Below are 18,276 nucleotides of genomic sequence, written 5' to 3'. Positions count from 1 at the left end.
TAATGACACAGGCCCCCTCTCCCTCCCAAGCCCCCCGAGTGCAAATGCCCCGCCACAAAGCTGCAACCCTGGGCCAGGTACAGCAGTGGGTTGCAGGCCGTCGCAGCCCTGCCCAAGGCTAGAGGACAGGGGCCGCGCAGGCGTCACCCGACTCACCCGGGTGACGAGTGTGTCGACGATGCGCCGCACCTCGGGGTTGCCCAGGCGCGTCTTGGTTTGGCCCTCAAATTCCGGGGAGGACACCTGATGCGGTGGGGTGGGGCGAGCGGGAGCCAGGGGGCAGCTGGGCACGATCGCGGGCCACGAGGAAGATGCGCCTGAGGGCCGCTGGGATGACGGCGATCTTGCGGGTCGCCCACTGCGATGCGGCAGGCTGCAATTGAGGCGCGAGGGTGGGTGACCCATCCCCCGATGGTTAGCCCGACACACCTCGTGCACCTTGACAGCAGTGGGAGCGACCCTGCCAGACCACGACATGGCCCTCAGCTGTCCTTGATTATTATCCCCCCAGAAGCCACGCGCCAACCCGTACTCCGCTGACCGACCCCCGCCCCCTCCCCCAAAGTAACAATTGCAGCACCACTCTTCCTGCGGTGTGGCGCACCTTGACGCTGATGACGGCCCCGAGGCCCTCCCTCACGTGGTCACCCGACAGGCTGGGGTCACCCTCCTTCAGCAGCTGGGGTCACCGGGGTGAGTCAGGGGTGAAGGGCAAGAGGTTGAGGCATGAGCGGCGGAAATCAGGTGTGTGTGTGTGTGTGCATGCATGTGTGTGCGTGTGTGTGAGCCCACGATTGAGTGTGTGTGTGTGTGTGTGTGTGTGTGTGTGTGTGTGTGTCACAGAGGGTGTGTGCAAGGGGCAAAGGCGATGTTGTCGACATGAAAGCGGTTCAGGCTACCCTGGGGCCAGACGAGAAAGATGACCCCAGGTCCACAGCAGCGGTCGGCGCAGCCGTCCCCCCCCCCAAAAAAAACAACACGGACCTTGTTCTTCTTGGCCAGCACGTTGACCAGCCGCGTGAGGGCGGCCCTGAGGCCGTCCATGTGGCTGCCACCGTCGACGGTCTTGATGCTGTTGGCAAAGCCCACGGTGACGTCACTGAACGAGTCGGCGCACCACTGGGGGTGCGCGTAGGGTGGAAGGGTGCGGGGCGTCGGAGCGAGGTGGGCCGGTGGCGGGGGGCGGGATGCGGGGGGCTGATGCTACGAGGCGCCGTCGCCTGTCAGCAGGCAAGCAGCCGTGGCACAGGGCCTTCCGCAGGGTGAGGCGGCAGACTCAAAGGCCCAAGTGCGTCCCGTCAATGCGCACTGTTCCCCCACCGACAGACTGCACTCCTGCGGCCCAAAACGCCGACACACGGACGCACAAACGCGCGCCATTGCCCACTGCATTGGCGCGTTCAGTATGCTGCTCGCACCACAGAGCGCGCCGCACGCCCTAGCGGGGCGGCAGCTCCCTCTGCCCCCGTTCCCTCCCAACACACACACACACACACACACACACACACACACACACACACACACACACACACACACACACACACACGCGCACCTGCAGCGCGGCGCCGACCTCCACGCCCTCGGAGCTCGCCACAAACGACAGCGGCGCGTGCAGCGTCTGCTTGTCGCGATTCAGCCTGCCGCAGGGGCAGTTGGATTTCACGGGCACTTTCAGGCCCGAGGCATGGAGGAAGGGGGGCATTGCAGGCGGCGGCCGCGTGGCGCGCGGGTGCGCAACGTGTGCGGCAAGCGCGGCAATGCATGCGGCAGAGTGGGGGCCGGTGCCGGCGCGTGTGGCACGCTGCTGCGGCAGCGCAGGCCCCAGCACATCAACGGCGGGATCGGGGGGTTTGCGCCAGGTGGCGTCCGCCGGCCCATCCCAGGAATGTGTTGGCTCAACGCTGATGCACGTTTGTGCCCCTTCATTGCTCACCACTGCACGTACTCCTGAAGCCCGCCCTCAAAATGGAACACCTGCCACCCCTCTGCATCAACGGCGCCCCCCAACGGCCCCACCGCCGCGGCCGTCCCGTTCCCATTCGACGCTTCCGCCGCCGCCGCCGCCGCTGCGCCCGTCTCGTCCACGCCCCCGTCTGCCTCCCCAGCCGCAGCCTTCGTGCTCCGCCGCCGCTTTGGCGCCGCCGCGGGTGCGGAGTGCACCACCACCGGATGGATGGCCGCAGGCTGCTTGCCGCCCGTCACCCTCAGGCGCAGGGTGGCTGCTGAGTTCAGAAACGCGATCTCCCGCAGCCGCGCGGCGACGATCTCTGGATCAAACGCGACCCCCGCCGCGAAGACCGTCCTGTCAAATGAGAACTCAACGCGCGTCCCGCTGGTTGGCTCCCCCCGGACGGTGGGGCGGTCGGTCATGGCCGATTGGGGGGCGCCGCGGCTGAAGGTCTGGCAGTAGGCGCGGCCGCCGCGCCACACCTCGACCTGCAACGTGTGCGATCAGGGGGTGGGCTGGCTTCAGCACCCGGATCAAGGCGGCGTGGGGTGCAAGGCGACCGTTGATTGTTTGAAAGCGGCCTGGCTGCACGCGGTGCCAGGCAGGTGCGCCACACTATCCGCTCGGCTCTTGGTACAGACCTCTGTACTAAGAAGAATGCATATCTCTCGCTACCCTCCTGAACATTCTTTCTAGGCCGACCCCTGCCCTCAATCACCCTGTACACACGCACATGCAGAGACATTCAGACACACATGCACACACACTCACACATGCGCAAATACACACACACACGCGCGCGCGCGCGTACGCCCCCACCTTGAGGTGCTCGCTCAGCGCGTTGACCACGCTGATGCCGACGCCGTGAAGCCCCCCGCTCACGCGGTAGCCCCCCGGCCCGCCGTCCGCATTGCCAAACTTGCCACCCGCGTGCAGCACCGTGAGGACCGTCTCCAGCGCGCTCACGCCGGTGCGGGGGTGCACGCCAGTGGGGATGCCGCTGCAGACGCGCGGTGCGTGCAGATGCGAGCGCGTACAGTACAATGAGTGCAAGGATCTATTATGGGAGTCACGACCGCCCGAGCCCAGGCAGCTTGTAAGGCAGTCTCAACGCGGACGCGGGGGCTGACCTACAGCTGCTCGCAGGTGTGCAGGGCCTTTCATATCTATTGGCCAGCCTGGCACGTATGCCCGAGCCCCTCCCTGGCGTCGAGCTCCCCTGGCCGCTGTACTCCCTTGGATGAAGCCCCAATCCGTTCTATGTGGCAACACGCGTCCCCGCACGGCCATGCGGCGGGCCAAAACCCACCGGCCGTCGTCAGCGACTGTGACGCGTCCGCTGGCCACATCGACCTCCACATCGACGCGTGTGGCGTGGCCCGCCTGCACCTCGTCCACCGCGTTGTCCAGCACCTCCCACAGCAGGTGGTGGAGGCCGCGGGCGCCGGTGCTGCCTATGTACATGCCGGGGCGCTTGCGGACCGGCTCAAGGCCTTCCAGCACCTGGGGGCCGGGGTTGGGGCGAGGGCGGTTGGTGCGCGGAGGGGACGAGGGGCTGAGGGAGGGGGGAAGGCGACGGCGGTAGGCCGCCCACTATTGTGCGTGCGTGTGCGAAGCATGGTCGCCAATGGAAGGGGTGAAGGGCCTCAGGCTGCATGGTGGTGAGTGGTGGAGCAGCTGGAATCCAAGCGACGGCGGCAGTGCAGGTGCCGCGGCGGCCGCCATGCTGTGGATGCAGTCTTGCTTCAGGGTTCGCACCTGGATCTGCTCGGCGTCATATACGTCTACTACAGCTGCGTTCTTGCTGCGCCGCGCAGCGCATGCTGTGAATCGCCTTTGTGCCGAAGCGACTGGGAGCAGCAGCCGCTCCGAGGCGAGGATTGCCGGCGGCATGAGCGGCGGAGCAGCGCGCTGGGCCCAGGGGTACGAGGCGCTCAAGCTGCGGCATGGCTGAATGTATGCGGATCCGGTTGTGCTAGTTGCTGCCTGGGTCCCGGCCGCGCGCTTGAACAAGGAACTCATTTTGAACAGGCAGCGGTGTCCTGCCCTCATCCCTTCTTGAAAGAATGCACCGTGCTAATCCGAGTGTAATACCATTCTATCAAAGCGGGAGATCCTTCTGCCAAGGGTGATCTGGTGTCAGCACAACGCAGCAGACTGTATACAGAACTTATCTGATCCAGCTTGACAAGCTTTACACATGTGTTCTAGGTCATGCACATCTACCGTGTGGTAAACGGCACCCAACACCCGGGTGACAGCCCACGACGCTGTTCAGCGCCCTGCCGGCCGCTGCTGCCGGGACCGGCGCTCGCTGCTGGCAACCAGTTCTTGCTGCACTGGAGGGAAGCCACCACTAGCACAGCCCTTTCAAGGCGGGATTGAAGCCCCATCGATCGGCGCGCAGCTTCAGATCGCAGTATGGCGCCCACAGAGGACAGGCGCCGCACACTCCAGGCGGCCCTGGACGTGTGCCGCGCGGTCCGAGCCGCCGTCGACGCCGTGCCCCTCCCCGCGCGCGTCGCGCGCGTCCCCTCGCTGCTCAAGCCGCCGCTGGAGGCCTCCGCGGCGCCAGACGCGGCCGGCGAGCGCGCGGCGATCGGCGTGCTGGCGCGGCTTGCGCGCGAGGGCGGCGCGGAGCTGCGGCTGGTGGTGGACCCGGCGACGCGCCGCTGCCTCCGCCTGCTGCCCCAACAACAGCACGACAGACGCGGGCCCTCTGCTGGCAGCGACGCTGATTTGGGCCCTGCAGATGCGGCAGTGCCAGAGCTCATCACTGAAGAGGCTGAGGAGGTGACCCCCGCCGGCGCCAGCGCAGTCAACAGTGACGCTGGTCCGGTCGGCGGCGCGTCCGCCGCTGGCGGAGGGGCGCCGCGGCGCTACGTGTATCTGGACGCCGTCGACGGCACCCTGCTGCTGTCAGGGCTGGCCAACGACGCGTCGGCCTCGCCACCCATACTGCGCCTCGCGGGCGCGGGCGCGTGGGCCGTCGGCGTCGCGCTCACGGATGCCACGACCAAGCCGCTGTCGCAGCTGCAGCTCTCGGATTTTACAGTGGCCGTGATCGCCGACGGCGCGCCGCCCGGCTGCACGAGGGGCGGCAGCGCGGCGCTGCACCCATCGGCGGCGGCCGCCGTGTGGGAGGAGGATGGGCAGCCAGCGGGCAGCACCGGCGCGCAAGGTGGCAGATACGTTGCGTACGACTGCTCGACTGCCACTCCGGCGATGACATCAGCAACGGCGGCGCCAGGAGGGCCACCAAGAACGGCGGACAGCGGCGCCACACCCGCAGCAGCTGCGGGGCCGTGGCTGTACCCACGTTTGCACACCACCAGCTGCACACGCCTTGGGGCCACGTTTGCCTACCTCGACGCGTTCCAGTCCCACGACAAGACCAGCGCGCAGCCGACCGACCCCGCGCTCGCGCGGCAGCTGTTTGCTCTCTTGGGGGACCGTCACAATGGCGGCGCGTTCGACGTGACCAGGGCTTACGGCAACCTCGGGGCTCTGCTGCGCAGCTTTTTCGGGTGGCGCGGCTACCAAGCAGGGGCAGCCAGCAGCTGCACGAGCGGCGGCGGCGGCGGCGGCGGCAGCGGGGATGCGGAGGTGTGGCTGGAGCCGCAGTGCGGCGCATTCGTGGTGGTCAACGAGAACCTGGCCAACCTGATCCCCGCGGTGCCGCTGGTGCTGGGCGCCGGCGGGGCCGCGACCGACCTGCTCGGCGCGCCGCTGGCGGGGCGGCGCCTGGCAGAGGGCCGGACGAGCGTTGTGTACGCGGGCAACGCAGAGCTGCACGACGCGCTGCTGCGGCTGGCGCGGCGGGCGCATGAGGAGGCGGACGCTCGGGCGGCGGCGTAACGGCTTGTGCAAGGGCAGGCACGCACGTTGACGGGCCACTCTGACCAAGCGAGGCGCTTGGCGCCAAGGTCTGCAGCCAGGTGAGGGCCCCGCTTACCTGCGTGCTCGTGTGCACCCCTGTTTTGAGCGCTGACCTGGCACTGATCAGCGTGGATGCAGCGCAGACCTCCGGCCACAGGCTCGGGTTTTGTTATGGTACAGTGTCAAGGGACCTTCCAATGCTTGAGATTCAAAGCAGCTGCCAATGCGTGGGAGTCTAGCCTGTTGAACGGACAAGCGGATTACGGGAGTGACTGTATGACCGTGACGCTGCATCGCACCTCCTCCGCGCAGGCTTGAGGGGGCAGGTAGCCTGACATCCACAGGGCATTGCCGTGTTGGCGACAAAAGTGGAACTCGACAGCACGGTTGCAAACGGCGGGAGGCGTCGCTGCTGGCAGCTTGGGGGCAACGGCCCAGTGCGACGCAGCTGTGTTCATCAGGCTGGCACGTGTGGTTCTCGACGCCTTTGGGATTATGTGTTTCGTTTGACATTTGATGGGCTGTGTGCTATTGCGTTGTATTGATGCGAACCGCCCTTGCTGCCTCTAGCTGTGCCCGACCTGACTACTGTACCCGCTGTGTCACTACCTGCACTGTTGGGCCCACGGCAGCCGCCTCACGCTGCATGTGCAACCTGCAAGGCATGGGGCATCTGCCACAACCTCGCGCTGTTCACAGGAAGCGCTTCGACGTGTGGGTGGTGACTGCTAGCATCGGAGTAACATGTGTCCAATAACAGTTGTATACTAGTCAAAACGGTCACATCAGTCACAACGGTCAAATCAGTCAAAACGGTTAAGTCAGGAAAACCAAAAAGAAACTTTGCACTTTTTGGAATAGGCAATGCTGCAGGGCGTCTGTTGGTGCGGAATCTGAATGTACAAAGCTGCAGTCGCAGCCAAAGCTGCACCTGCACCTGCATTGAGACGGTCAAGCGGTCAACTGCAGAGCACTGCTGCGCCGGCCGCAATCAGGAAAATCCTGCTCAAACCACGGAAATGTGCTGTCGATAATCACATGCACACTCTCGACACGTTGAACGTATGCGGGGGCCGAAAAGAGGCGCCTTGCGTCATGGATTGCTGGCTAGCACGTGGTAGAAGTGGACCACCTCGTCAGAGTCCTGCGCCCCGACCTGCGTCTCGCACACATCGCAGTACACAGGGTACATCACCTCGCCATCCACGCCCCCGACCCCACCGCCGCCAGCGCCGCTGCTGCCGCCCTCCTCCGGGCCTTTCCGCTTCCTGCCGCCGCCACCACTGCTCGCGCCGCCGCTGCCGCGCTGGGTGGGGACTCTGATGTGCGCCTCAGACTTCGCGCTGCAGTTCATGGTGAAGACCGCGCGGTACTGGGTGTGCAGAACCGCATGCTGCTGGCACTCCATGCAGACGGTGGTGAAGCAGCCGGGGCAGGAGAGAATCGCGTCGGTGGCGCGCCCCTGCCGTTTTGCAGCAACCCACTTTGCGTCCTGCAGCAACCGAGGCGGGAGTGTGTCAACGATCGTGATTGATTTCTAATAATTGCGCGGGTTGCATTCAGGGGCGGCAGGAAACTTCATGGGGCGTGCACGAGGCTGCACCAGTCGCACGGATGGCGGCACTGCTCGCGCACCCAATCGCAGAGGGCAGAACCACCTTGTAGGTGCGCTGCGGTCCGCAAGACTCGACAGGTGGGCAAGCGTGCTGATGCAGCACGGCGGTGCAACAGCCGGCCGAATCGTCGCTACAGTTGCCCGCGCCGCCCTTCCGTGTCCCCAACCACATGGATGGGCCCCTCACCTCGTCATCCGCTGCGGGATCATAAAAGGGATCCGCCTGCTCTGGAGGCAGCGGCCGCCGTGCCGCAGCATCCTCGTCATCGCCACCACCACTCTGCTCCTCCCCGGAGTCCTCTTCGCCCTCGCTGAGCCACCAGTTCTCGTCTTTTGAGGGCTGCTTTGGATCCTGTGACAGTGAGCGCCGCCGCCGGCCCCTGCCACGCGGCGCAGTGGCTGAGGCTGCGCCCCTGCTGTCCGCTGCTGCTTCATTCGCTGCTGCTAGGTCAGCTGTTCCCCCTGTGCATCGGCCAGTGGCGCACGGTGTATCTGTGGCGTCCACTTCCATAACACTTGTAGAAATGCAGAACGCGAGTGGTGAGCAAAGTCCAGATCGTCCGAGCGGCTATCTAGTGAGCAAGCAAAGTTCACGATGTTTATATCATGATATAGTGTGTTGTCACTGTGCACGAACATGCATGAGAGGAGCCGTCGTCAACCTTGTTGGGCGGTGGCCGCTTCCTGGCCTCCTCAGCTTGCTACGTCAACAGGTCACTTCCGTAGCCTGATGCCTGTCCACAGCATGCGACTAGCCACTCAACCAACCACAACACCACGACCGAGCGTGAATTGACGCTTTAGTGTTGGTGGTTGCGCTCACGACAATGGCAAGATGCGCAGTCCAGGGATTGGTATCATAGCAAATCTGATGACGCTGCTCGCCAGATGTCTTGATCAATTTTGATTGATGCATGATATAGTTACCCATCCTGTATCACATTAAGATCACTGCTGTGTATCATCAGGGAAAATGTGCGACAGCGGCATGAAAATGTGCTGATGTGGCGATTCTGTACAAATGCACCCTGAGCAGAGCCACAACGTGAGAACCTGCCTCGGCCACCTGGTGGCGCCTTTACAGCATGCACACATGTCCATTCCTAGGGCCGGTCTGGCTCAAACTGCGAGGTAGGGCAGCACACAAGGCAGGCACGCATAATGAGACGACCGGCATCCAACGCCTGCAGCCCACACATCGCGCCGCATGCAGCGCCTAACTGTATGTCACAAAGCAGCACCCGCCTAAACAAGCGCCCCAAGGAGCCAGTGTGACCGCATGCCCCTTGACTGCCCAGCATGCCGCCTGGCCACTGCCCCACTGGCCCAGCCCCCATCCCAACCCGATAAGCTCCCTGTCCGCAACCTCCGCGGAGCGGCGGTCAACCCCATCCCACCTGAAGCGTGTCATTCAGCGTGGAGATTGTCGTGAGGCGGCTGTACTCCTCCCGCTGCTTCACCTTGATTTCGTCGATCGCGCGCATTGCCAGGGCTGGATATCGGTGGTGGCCAAGGATTGGGCGTTGGAGGGGCGAGTGTTCTAAGCAACCCAGTCGTACAAGCCATCCCCTGGATGGCATCACCTTTGGGTGACACAACAAGCTCTAAGCAAAACCAGCAGTCTTAGGCTTTCGTGCCACAATCAGGCTGCCAGCAGGCACCCTCAGCACGCCAGCACAGCTTCCCGTGCCGAGCAGCGGCTGACTCCAACCCTGCGATCGCAGGGTGCATTCATGCGTGTGTGCATGCGTTTGTGGATACACACACCCAGCAACCCACCAGTCGCGCACACCGCCAGCAGGACCTGCAGCAGCAGGAAGAAGGCAGTGGCCTTCTCGTAGCCTGTCAGGCCCGGCGGCTCCCCGCCGTAGCGCACGGTGGTGTCCACGATCATGTCGATGAAGAAATGGGCGCCAGCCACCTGGCAAGGCACGAGGGGAGGGGGCCAAAGGCCAACCGCACTGCTTTCTAGCCACGCCGCTGGCAAAGCAAAGCATCATCATGCTTTGATGGCGGTCTACAACAGGATTCTGGGTGCCTGCAAGAAGGCTGATAATTGCATAAGGTTGTCTGCAAATCGGACAGGGCGGTCACAGTGAGCGCTCATGCAGTTGAGCAGCCAGCAGCCGAACACAGCCGCGCCCGGCCCGGCGCTGGCACCATCTGGACAGCGCTCCAGGCGAAGTAGGCGGTGACCAGGTCGCGCTGCGCGTTGATGACTCCCGCCAGGCCGCAGATTGAGAAGATGTTGCCCGCGATGCTGATCCACTGTGCAGGTTGAGGCGGCAACATGGCGCTGGGCTGAGCGGGCGGCAGGGCACGTGAACGCCGCCCCACCTGATCTCGCACTGAAAGCACGGGCTGGTCCCCCTCTCTTGCTTATGCTAACCACGGCAGCGGCCGGTGCTTTGACACACCCGGCAGTGTGGCTGACGCTTTGCTGCAGCGCGTGTCCACGGCTGCCGCAGCAGAAAGGGGGGGCGGCAGCTCACCCAGACCACCCCCATGGGGCTGGTGCTGCTGATGGCGGCCTGGGCGCGCAGCACGTTGGGGTCCCAATTGAATTGCTTGCCGTCCGCCTGGGCCTTTGCAGCGGCCGCCTCATACTGCTCCATCAGGCCGTCAAAGTATTTTATCCTGTGGATGGGTAGAAACATCGGGTTTGACAGGATTCAGCGCGACACTCGGGTGCCAATGTGCACTTGTTCATGCATGCATGCATGCTTGCTTGCTCGCTGGTGAATGCCCGTGCATCTCTGTGTGTGTGAGCGGGCGCATGCGTGCGTGTGCATGCGTGCGCGTGCATGCGCGCGCGCGCGCGTGTGTGTGTGTGTGTGTGTGTGTGCACGCGGGAGCGTGTGTGTGTGTGTGTGTGTAGTGTGATTTGGGGGCCCAGCTGTGTTTATAGTTTACGCATATATACGAGAGGAGTTGGCTGTACAACAGTAATGGAGCAGCGGCTCCCCACCCAAGCAGCAGAGCAGCATCCACGCGACACACGCGTGCACACTTGCTGGCCCACGATCAGCTATTTCAGACAGCTCACCGGTACACCTTGTATCCTTCAAAAATTCCCAACAGGACTATCCCAATGCACAACTGCGGCCGGTGGCAAGCAAGATGCAGGTCAGGCGGCGCGAGCGTGGCGCAACCTGCAACCAGCCATGAGGAAGCGCCGCTCTCGCCTCTGAGCCTATGCGCTGAGCACACCGCCGCGCTGGCCCCCAAACACAAGTGCAGCATCACCGTGGTAAGTTGCCGGCTCTATCGATGCAGCGCATGATGCCGTGGCAGGGCCAGCGATCGTGCGGTGCGGTGCATCAGAGCTGCGCACCTGCAGAAACGCAGTGATAAGGACGCCGCCCCCGCTGCCACACTTCTTGCCCATCTTAGGGATCCTGCTGGGTGCTGCTGCGATGTCGAATGTCGAAGCACGTGAGCCCTGCATACAGAGTGCGTTTGCTCGGATCACGCAGCTGCCAGGCAAGTGTCGGGGAGAGCGGACTCGCAGACGGGTACGTTGCTACCAGGCACTACGTTACTACTCGGCCTGAGATGTTGACGTCATTGACATCGAGAAGTGAGCAAGGCGTTTTGGCCCTTGCTCCGTCTGCCGCCGTCGTGCAGCTGCTCGGTGTCACTTGGGTGTGACCTGCCCACTGGGAGCGCGAGGGGCCGGGGGCACAGGGCAGCCCCGCTACTACTGACCGTACGGCTTTGCACATTATGCTACACAATTGACGTCGTTTTGCAGCGGTCAAAATCTGAGGCTGCGCACGGGGCCATGCACTGGGGCGCAAGGTAAGCAGCCCGGACCAATTGTGCAGCTGCTTCTCCCAGATGACCGACGCCGCACGCGCACTGGGGGGGCCGCCGCCGCCGCCGCCAGCCACGCAACCGGGATTCAGGGTATGAGGGCGCGGATGGTGATGTGGAGGCTGGCCTCGTCCCACCACACGTACATGCCCGGCAGGGCGGCGTCCACACGAGCGCGGAAGCGACGCAGAATACCTGCGACGCACACAAGGGGGCGAAAAGACAAGGCCCCCGCATGCATGGGGTCAGCTTGGGGACGCACCAACCACAGCGGCTTGCGAGCAATATGCTTTCGTTCGTACACGCACGCGTCAGACCTCGGGCCCTGGGCGCCTAGCATTGCAGCTGCCACAAGGAAACTGCGGTTTGCGGCCGCTTGTGAGGGCAGGGCCCGCTGCCTGTTACCTGGCAGCGCAGTGGAGTAGGCCTTGTCGACGCCTGCAGCGCCGCCCGCCTCCCTCGTGGGGTCGCCGCGGCTGAAGCAGGCCAGCTCGTGAATGAGCGTGGCGCCGAGCGCGTTGCCTGCAGCCGGCGAGCCCGCAGCGGAGGGTAGGCCACGTGTTGGGGGCCGTGCTCCATGTCCCTTGTGAAGGTGACGGCTGGCCAAAGCTAGCCCAAGCCGCTTGCGGTATGATGCTACGAGCAAGTTTAAAACAGCCGGATCCAGAAAAACACCGTTCAATCAGGCACACACAGACACACGCGTATACACGCTCTCTCACACACACACACACACACTCTCCCTCTCTACCTCTCTTGCTTGCATTGTCTCCACCCCTGTACATACAAGCACACATACAAACAGACACACATACACACATACACACACGCACACACACACACGCACCACACCTGCGCCCCTCACCTCGATAGTGGCTCTCCCGGTTGCCATCCCTGCTAGCCGCCACCCAATAGCCCGGGTCCTCCGCCGCCCGCACTACTGACTCAACACGCGCCCGTTCCTCCTCAGACGGCTCTGATACGTCAATCACCCGGCCCCTGCTGCTGGCTACGCCGCCGCGGTGGCGGCTGCTGCCACCGCCAGCTCCGGCGCCATTGCTGCCGTCCGCGCCCTGCAGCAAACCACCCTCGCCGCCGTCCTCGCCCACTCCTGTGCCTGCGCTGCTGGCGCCGCCGCTGGCGCTGGCGCTCCTGCTGTGCGCTGCGCCCTTGGCGCTGCCGGCCGCAGTACCGCGCATGTGCATCTCGTGGCGGCTGATCAGCCGCTCCAGGCTGCGGCATTCGTACACCACCGCTGACAGCCGGTCCACCAGGACCGCCTGGCGACAGCAACATTGACAAAAGGGGGCCAAGTTAGCTGTCCGCGTGGTTGTGGCACTCAATGGCCGGCCCGGCTGCGGCATCGTTGGTCTGCGTTGTGCGCAGCGCGCAGTGGCACGTGCATTGCGGGACCGTGGTGTGGCTGCAGAGGCCGCGCTGGGAGTGTCGGCGGGGGCGCTGAGCGCTGCTGCGGTCAAGGTCAACGGGGGCGTGCGCCGCTGCACAGCCCATGCGCGTGGCCCCACCTGAGAGCGGGGCGCCCCCGGAGCCTGGAACGCCCCGCTGCATTCCCTGTGAGGGGGTCGCGCGACCCGAGCCGGCAGGGTGCAGTAAGAGGCAGGCCTGTGTGTACTGATCACGACCCGTGGGGACGTCTGGCGCTGTCCCAGCGCCGCAAACGGGCCGCAAGGCCCCATGTAGTGCGCTTGCCTTAGCGCAGCCGCACTGATTGCCGAGGACCGCCTTCAAATCCCGCCGCGCCGCGACTGACCCGCAAACGGCCCCGCAACGGCCGCACGCGTGCGCGCACGGCAGCTTCGGCGCGTGCAGGCGCACCAGCAGACGGCATGCAGTGCCTTGAGCTGCTGCGGTGTGAGGCGTGTACCATCCCTCAGGGCCCCAAGATTAGTCTTGGGCCACAGGCTGCCCGGCTGCTCCTTTGGCAGCCCGCCGTAGTAATCTGCCAGGTCAGCCTGGGGTTTTTATGTGCACGACAACGGGGAGGGTGCTTTGCTGGCACGTGCGCAGGAACACATCCGGGGGTCAAAGCAGGAGCAGCGCTCAGCGATGTGGACGTCGACTTGTGCCGTTGCTTTGAATGCAGGCAGCGGGGAGTATGCGGCGCTGCAGTGCAGCACAGCAGCACGAGTTTCAGCAGCATGGCGGCAGCTGGGTTGGACAGTAGCGGCTGGTGGCGCGCCTTGAGCGCAACGAGCGGCGCAGGGTACCCCTTGAACGCCAGCCTCAGGACGCCCTGCGAAGTTGCACCAGATATGCCCAGCGCGATGGTCCTTATTGAGTCAGCACGGCGCAGTGAAAACGAAACACATGCCGTGCCTGCAGCGCCGTGCCGTTTTGGGTCGGGACAACGACAGTCGACTGCTGATGCTGCCTGGACCGCTTGGTTGGCCGGTGCCGCTGGTTTGCCAGTGCCGCTTTGTCTGATCAACGCACCTGCCAGCTGACAAAGAAACAGAATGGTCGTAGGAGGCAGGGGGTTGTGTTGTGCACCAAATAGGCGAGGTGCGTGCTGTCCGGCGGCGCTGCGGGGTCCTGTGCAGCGGCATCTGCGGGATCATCCACGGTGCTCTCGATTGTGGTTGCACGCATAGTGCGGTGGGTCTTGTGAGATGTTGGAGAGGTTGCAAATATGAGATCGGGCAGGCCAAACTGCAAAGCGGCCAGTTCACGCAAGCACAGTTGTGTGATCTACGGATCTGCGAGTAGTCTGGTATGGCAGTAAGCTCTCAGAAGTTGTTGCATCAGTACAAAGCGTTTCGCACTCAGGACTGCAAAGTTCAGCAGGACGGATGGAAGGAAGCGCGCCCGGGCTGCGCCTCACCACCAGCCATCCCGCCAAAAATCTACCGGGCTCGATGCATGCCATGCACATGCCATAAGCTCACCCGGAGCATAATAGTGCTTGATGCAGGCAGCCACACCAAACTGATAATCATGTGCCTGATAGAAAGTCATGCACATCACCAAGTCAACCGGCCACGTTCACTCCATCGACCCGTTGGGTGCCTGCTTATGAACGTGCTGACCCTACAGCACCCTTCAACCCTCGATCTCCGCACTGATACACATGCTTGATGATCGCAGCCACTTCACATAGCCCGCCTCACTGCCAAACCAAGTACCTCCTCGCATTACAGCTGCTTGGTTAGAAGGGGTGCTAATTAGAACTGCGGGCGCAAATGAGAGTGGTTAACGAAAACGTTATTGCAATTTGTGAAAACAATAGCAACAGTGACGCTGGGTCACCCTAAACCGATGGTGTAACTCCCTATAGGGCGAGACAACACAGCCCCCATGCACACAGCACCAGCAGACGGCATTGCACGCGTGCATGCATCAGACCGTGGTGGGGGCATGCGTACATTTGCGCCCGAGACAGGCGTAACGAAAAGCGAACGCGACAGGGGGACCCGGCACGCAAGAAAAGCAGCACACACACGTGCCCTGTGGATCCAGGCGTCGGCGCTCGGCAGACGCGGCCTCTCCCTGGAGTTACCCGAAATCTCCTGCGACTTCCCCAGCCCCAAGTGGGCGGGTGCAAGAGTGCCTATGCAATTGGCCGGCGGGCGCAGGCGGCATCTCGTGGCAGCCCACACTGCACATGCATTGGCAAAGCAGCAGCATTGCGGCAGGGCACATCCCTTTGCAAGGTGACGGCATTGTGCCGGCGAGGCAGCCAGCAGTGTGGCGGCCGGGCTTGGCAGGGATGGAAGGTGTCTAGCCCAGATCCAAGATCAGTGTCACAACATCCCAGAAGCTTGGCCGGGGCCCAGCAGATATGCGGTCCCCGGCCGGCCCAAGCACGCCGATGAGGGCCGCCCTGCATGCGCACGCCGGCGACTACAGGGCGGTCAGCAGCGCGGGCAGCCCCATTGGCGGCGTTGGCATGCGTGCGCGGTTGGACAGGACGCACCGCCGCGAGGCCGGGCCTGGTTTGCCGTACTGCTGCATTGCAAATAGACGGGCGCAAGCAAGGATCTATGAAGACGTACACGTGCAGCGCTGTGCCCTTCATTCTTCTTGTGCGCGGGCAGGCGGGCGCCAGGCGGGTGGGGAGGAGAGAAGCCGGCACGCTGGTCTAGCGGAGTGTGTGCAGGGGCGCCAGAGGTGGGCGCATTGCGGGAGACAAGCCGCAGAAGGGCTGGAATGGCACGCTGCTGGTGGGCTTGTGGCCGCAAGCACGCCGCCACCCCTACAATGAGTGAACGCCTGCGGTGGGGCTGCGCACACCACTGTTTGGCTTTGAGTGGGCGGCTCGCAGGGTCAACCAAATTGTCCTTGCGACTAGCGAGGGCGTCCAGGGACGCAGGCTCAGGTCCCATGCAGGTGGCAGGGCAAGGGGACGAACAGGCACCATGCGCAACTGCTGCAATTCAACGCAATGTGTGAGAGAATGGTGCGTGCTTGTGTAGTGTGGCCACGGCCCGTGATGGCACGGCCCTTGGCACGCCGGTAGATGGCCAGCTGACACGCCAGACGAGTCGCTCCTAAACAAGAAAGCGGCTCTGGGTGCAGCAGCGGCGGTTCGTTGGAGCGCACGCGAATGCACCGCAGCTCCGCGAGCCGCAAGCAATGCTGAGTGAGCGATTGAGCTAGCGCACGGGGCCAGTGCGCCGGCGCGGCTTGAATGCGGGGTGCGGGGCTCCCATGGGATGCAGAGGGAAAACGGCTCCAAAAAGAGCAGAGCAGCTGTCGGCACCACCTGTGGCGGGCCTCAAGCGCGTGGGCAGGGCCATCAAGGCACACACACACCCAAAACATCCGTTCACATCCATCGCCCGTGCGGCCGACACACGCCCCTCTTGCGTGTTGTCGGCCTGGCATGCCTTGCTGGCACGAGGTGAGGGGCGTGGTCGGGGTGGCAGTGCTGGAGTTTGGGTGTGAAGATGAAGCGCTCCTGGACCAAGTTCATGAGGTTTGTGCATGAGTGTTTGTGTGCGTGCGCATGACACACGCGTGCGCCGGCCGCTGTGAGGGCCCCAATCATCCGAGGAATAATGTGTACTAGTAAGGGGTGTGCAGTCGTGCGTTGTTGGATACTCGTGCGCACGCGCCAGTGATAAGACGGCCGCACAAAGCCCTGCACTCGACGGCACACACAACCGCCTCCGCACCGCGAGGGCGGCGGGCCGCGCTCGCAGGGAGGCACGCTCCTAGCGCGCCGGTAGCTCCAAGCAGCAGCGCCGTTGCCAACCAAGTTGCAGCCCGCCGATTCGATCTTCTTATCGTGCTGAGGCACAACCGTTGCTGGCCCAAGAAATGACATAGTATTACGCTGTACGCGAGCGGCGCCGCGCGGCCTGCGCTCCTCTGCCATCAGGCCCGCGCCCAGTCAATCTCGACCCGCCGCCCCCGCGCAGCGCCCGCCGTGCCCGCCGCCGCCGCGGCGCCACCCGCTGTCGTGCCGCCGCAGCCCGCGAGCGACGCGCGCCGCAGCGCCGGCGCCGCGGCGAGCGCGCGTGCGAGGCCGGCGTCGGTGATCAGGGGGCAGCGGCTGAGGATCAGTGACTCCAGCAGGGGCAGGGCGGCAACCCAGATAAGGCCGGCGTCAGTGAGATTCTGTGGGCGGGGCGCGATTGTTGATTGTACATCGGATTGAATCATTGGTTGGTCATGACGTTGGCAGGCCAACACCGCACTCAGGTCCGTACTGCGCAGACCTGCGCCGAGGTAGGTGCCGCCGTGCGTGTTTGCTAGGGCCAGAGGCAACGGCGGATGCCGTTCCAGCAGCGCGTGTGGGGCAAGGCCTCGCGAGCGCACCTGGCAGCCGTCCAGCACGAGCGCCCTGACGCCCGCCATCAGCGGCGCCGCGGCCGCGAGGCCGCCGTCCGTCAGCGAGGAGTAGCGCATCAGGTGCAGCTCAGACACACCGCCGCCGCTACCGCCGTCGCCACCGCCGCCGCCGCGCGCAACAGCGAGGTGGGCGGCGCCGTTTGCGAGCGCGACCAGCGGCGCGATGGGAGAGGCGGCGCCGCCCAGCAGGGCGTCCGCATCAAGCAGCGCAAGCCGCGTCAGCGCCGGCGGCGCGCGGCGCAGCGGCTCCCACGCGCCGGCGCTGCCGTGCGGCGGCAGCACGGCCGTGAACGCGGCCGTGGCCGCGCCCGCGGCCTCACAGCCGCCGATTGCATGCGGGGAGGGCGGCGCGTGCGTGGGGAGTGCTGCGCCACCATGCATCTCGATATGATGCAGCGTCGCGTGCCCCTCGATCGCGCGCAGCACCTGGGGGCCGCCGCAGCCAATGGACAGCTGCCGCAGCGCCGGGCAGAGCGCAACCAGGAGGCCGACGCGCGCCACAGTGGGCGCCGCCGCAACCTGCATACGAGGCTGGTGCGGCTCCAGCTGGGGGGCCGCCTGCGACGCCAGCTGGTCCAGCAGCTGCGACAGCAGCAGCTGCCGCTCCTGCTGCTGTTCCTGCTGCTGCGGCTCCAGCTCCTGCAACAGCATGTCCTGGATCGCGGCGTGCAGCTGCGAGTGCAGCGCCGAGGGCGCCCGCGGGTCCTGCGGCGGCGTCGCGCCCGCGCCGTCGGCAGCTGCGTCTGCGCTCGAAACCCCCGCCCGTCCGGGCGGCGGCGAGGGCGGCGCCGCGCCGGCGTCGGCGGCCTGCGGGACCTGCGCGGCCACGCACGTGTCCGCGCCCGGCCGCACCACGTGCAGCGCGAGGCAGCGGAGGCGCTCGAAGCCGCGGCCGGCAAAGTGGCTGGCGACGCAGGCGTGGAACTGGGAGGCGGCCAGGGCTGAGAGGGACGGCAGCTGCACCAGCACCTTTGAGGCGGCGGGAGGGAGAGGGCCGCGGCGGGCGCGGGGCAGCACGAGAGGATGAAGGAAGCACCAAAGCAAGAGCGACCACCACGGCGCACTCTGGGAAACACGACTTACCGAACCTCTACCGAATCCATACCACCTGCCTTCCGCGTTGCCCCGCGCAGCGCCCTGATGATCAACGCGCGGCGCAGCGGCCAGAGGGCGCCGGGGTGGTGATGGGGGGGGGGGGTATGGG

The 18,276-nt window shown here is 64.8% G+C and overlaps 5 protein-coding genes across 5 annotated transcripts in view; 1 reads left to right on the top strand and 4 right to left on the bottom strand.

Moving 5' to 3' along the window:
• Nucleotides 1-3,841, bottom strand: part of MNEG_5564 (DNA gyrase subunit B) — a gene marked incomplete at both ends in the record, with an annotated part of 4,722 nt that extends 881 nt beyond the window's left edge. The window contains 8 exons of the mRNA XM_014045964.1: nucleotides 157-243; nucleotides 605-679; nucleotides 985-1,119; nucleotides 1,553-1,637; nucleotides 1,934-2,436; nucleotides 2,768-2,948; nucleotides 3,258-3,451; nucleotides 3,707-3,841. Of these exons, the coding sequence (XP_013901418.1) occupies nucleotides 157-243; nucleotides 605-679; nucleotides 985-1,119; nucleotides 1,553-1,637; nucleotides 1,934-2,436; nucleotides 2,768-2,948; nucleotides 3,258-3,451; nucleotides 3,707-3,841 (1,395 nt within the window). The remainder of the gene's footprint in view (nucleotides 1-156; nucleotides 244-604; nucleotides 680-984; nucleotides 1,120-1,552; nucleotides 1,638-1,933; nucleotides 2,437-2,767; nucleotides 2,949-3,257; nucleotides 3,452-3,706) is intronic.
• A 528-nt stretch (nucleotides 3,842-4,369) lies between these two features.
• MNEG_5563 (hypothetical protein) lies at nucleotides 4,370-5,806 on the top strand (the record flags this gene model as incomplete). The annotated part of the gene is made up of 1 exon (XM_014045963.1): nucleotides 4,370-5,806. The coding sequence occupies one exon, from the start codon at nucleotides 4,370-4,372 to the stop codon at nucleotides 5,804-5,806; it is 1,437 nt and encodes a 478-aa protein (XP_013901417.1).
• Nucleotides 5,807-6,920: 1,114 nt separating this feature from the next.
• On the bottom strand, nucleotides 6,921-10,830 carry MNEG_5562 (hypothetical protein; the record flags this gene model as incomplete). Its single annotated transcript, XM_014045962.1, has 8 exons — nucleotides 6,921-7,319; nucleotides 7,630-7,794; nucleotides 8,840-8,934; nucleotides 9,222-9,363; nucleotides 9,603-9,710; nucleotides 9,935-10,079; nucleotides 10,489-10,541; nucleotides 10,777-10,830. The coding sequence occupies 8 exons, from the start codon at nucleotides 10,828-10,830 to the stop codon at nucleotides 6,921-6,923; spliced, it is 1,161 nt and encodes a 386-aa protein (XP_013901416.1).
• Nucleotides 10,831-11,346: 516 nt separating this feature from the next.
• MNEG_5561 (hypothetical protein) lies at nucleotides 11,347-12,622 on the bottom strand (the record flags this gene model as incomplete). Its single annotated transcript, XM_014045961.1, has 3 exons — nucleotides 11,347-11,453; nucleotides 11,664-11,780; nucleotides 12,124-12,622. 3 exons carry the CDS (start codon nucleotides 12,620-12,622, stop codon nucleotides 11,347-11,349), a joined length of 723 nt encoding a protein of 240 aa, XP_013901415.1.
• A 3,973-nt stretch (nucleotides 12,623-16,595) lies between these two features.
• On the bottom strand, nucleotides 16,596-18,175 carry MNEG_5560 (hypothetical protein; the record flags this gene model as incomplete). Its single annotated transcript, XM_014045960.1, has 3 exons — nucleotides 16,596-16,838; nucleotides 17,040-17,976; nucleotides 18,156-18,175. 3 exons carry the CDS (start codon nucleotides 18,173-18,175, stop codon nucleotides 16,596-16,598), a joined length of 1,200 nt encoding a protein of 399 aa, XP_013901414.1.
• Between the last annotated feature and the right edge of the window lie 101 nt (nucleotides 18,176-18,276).

This window comes from Monoraphidium neglectum, assembly GCF_000611645.1.
Source record: "Monoraphidium neglectum strain SAG 48.87 unplaced genomic scaffold scaffold00839, whole genome shotgun sequence".
Taxonomy (NCBI): domain Eukaryota; kingdom Viridiplantae; phylum Chlorophyta; class Chlorophyceae; order Sphaeropleales; family Selenastraceae; genus Monoraphidium; species Monoraphidium neglectum.
This window is presented reverse-complemented; position numbering and strand designations above follow the sequence as displayed.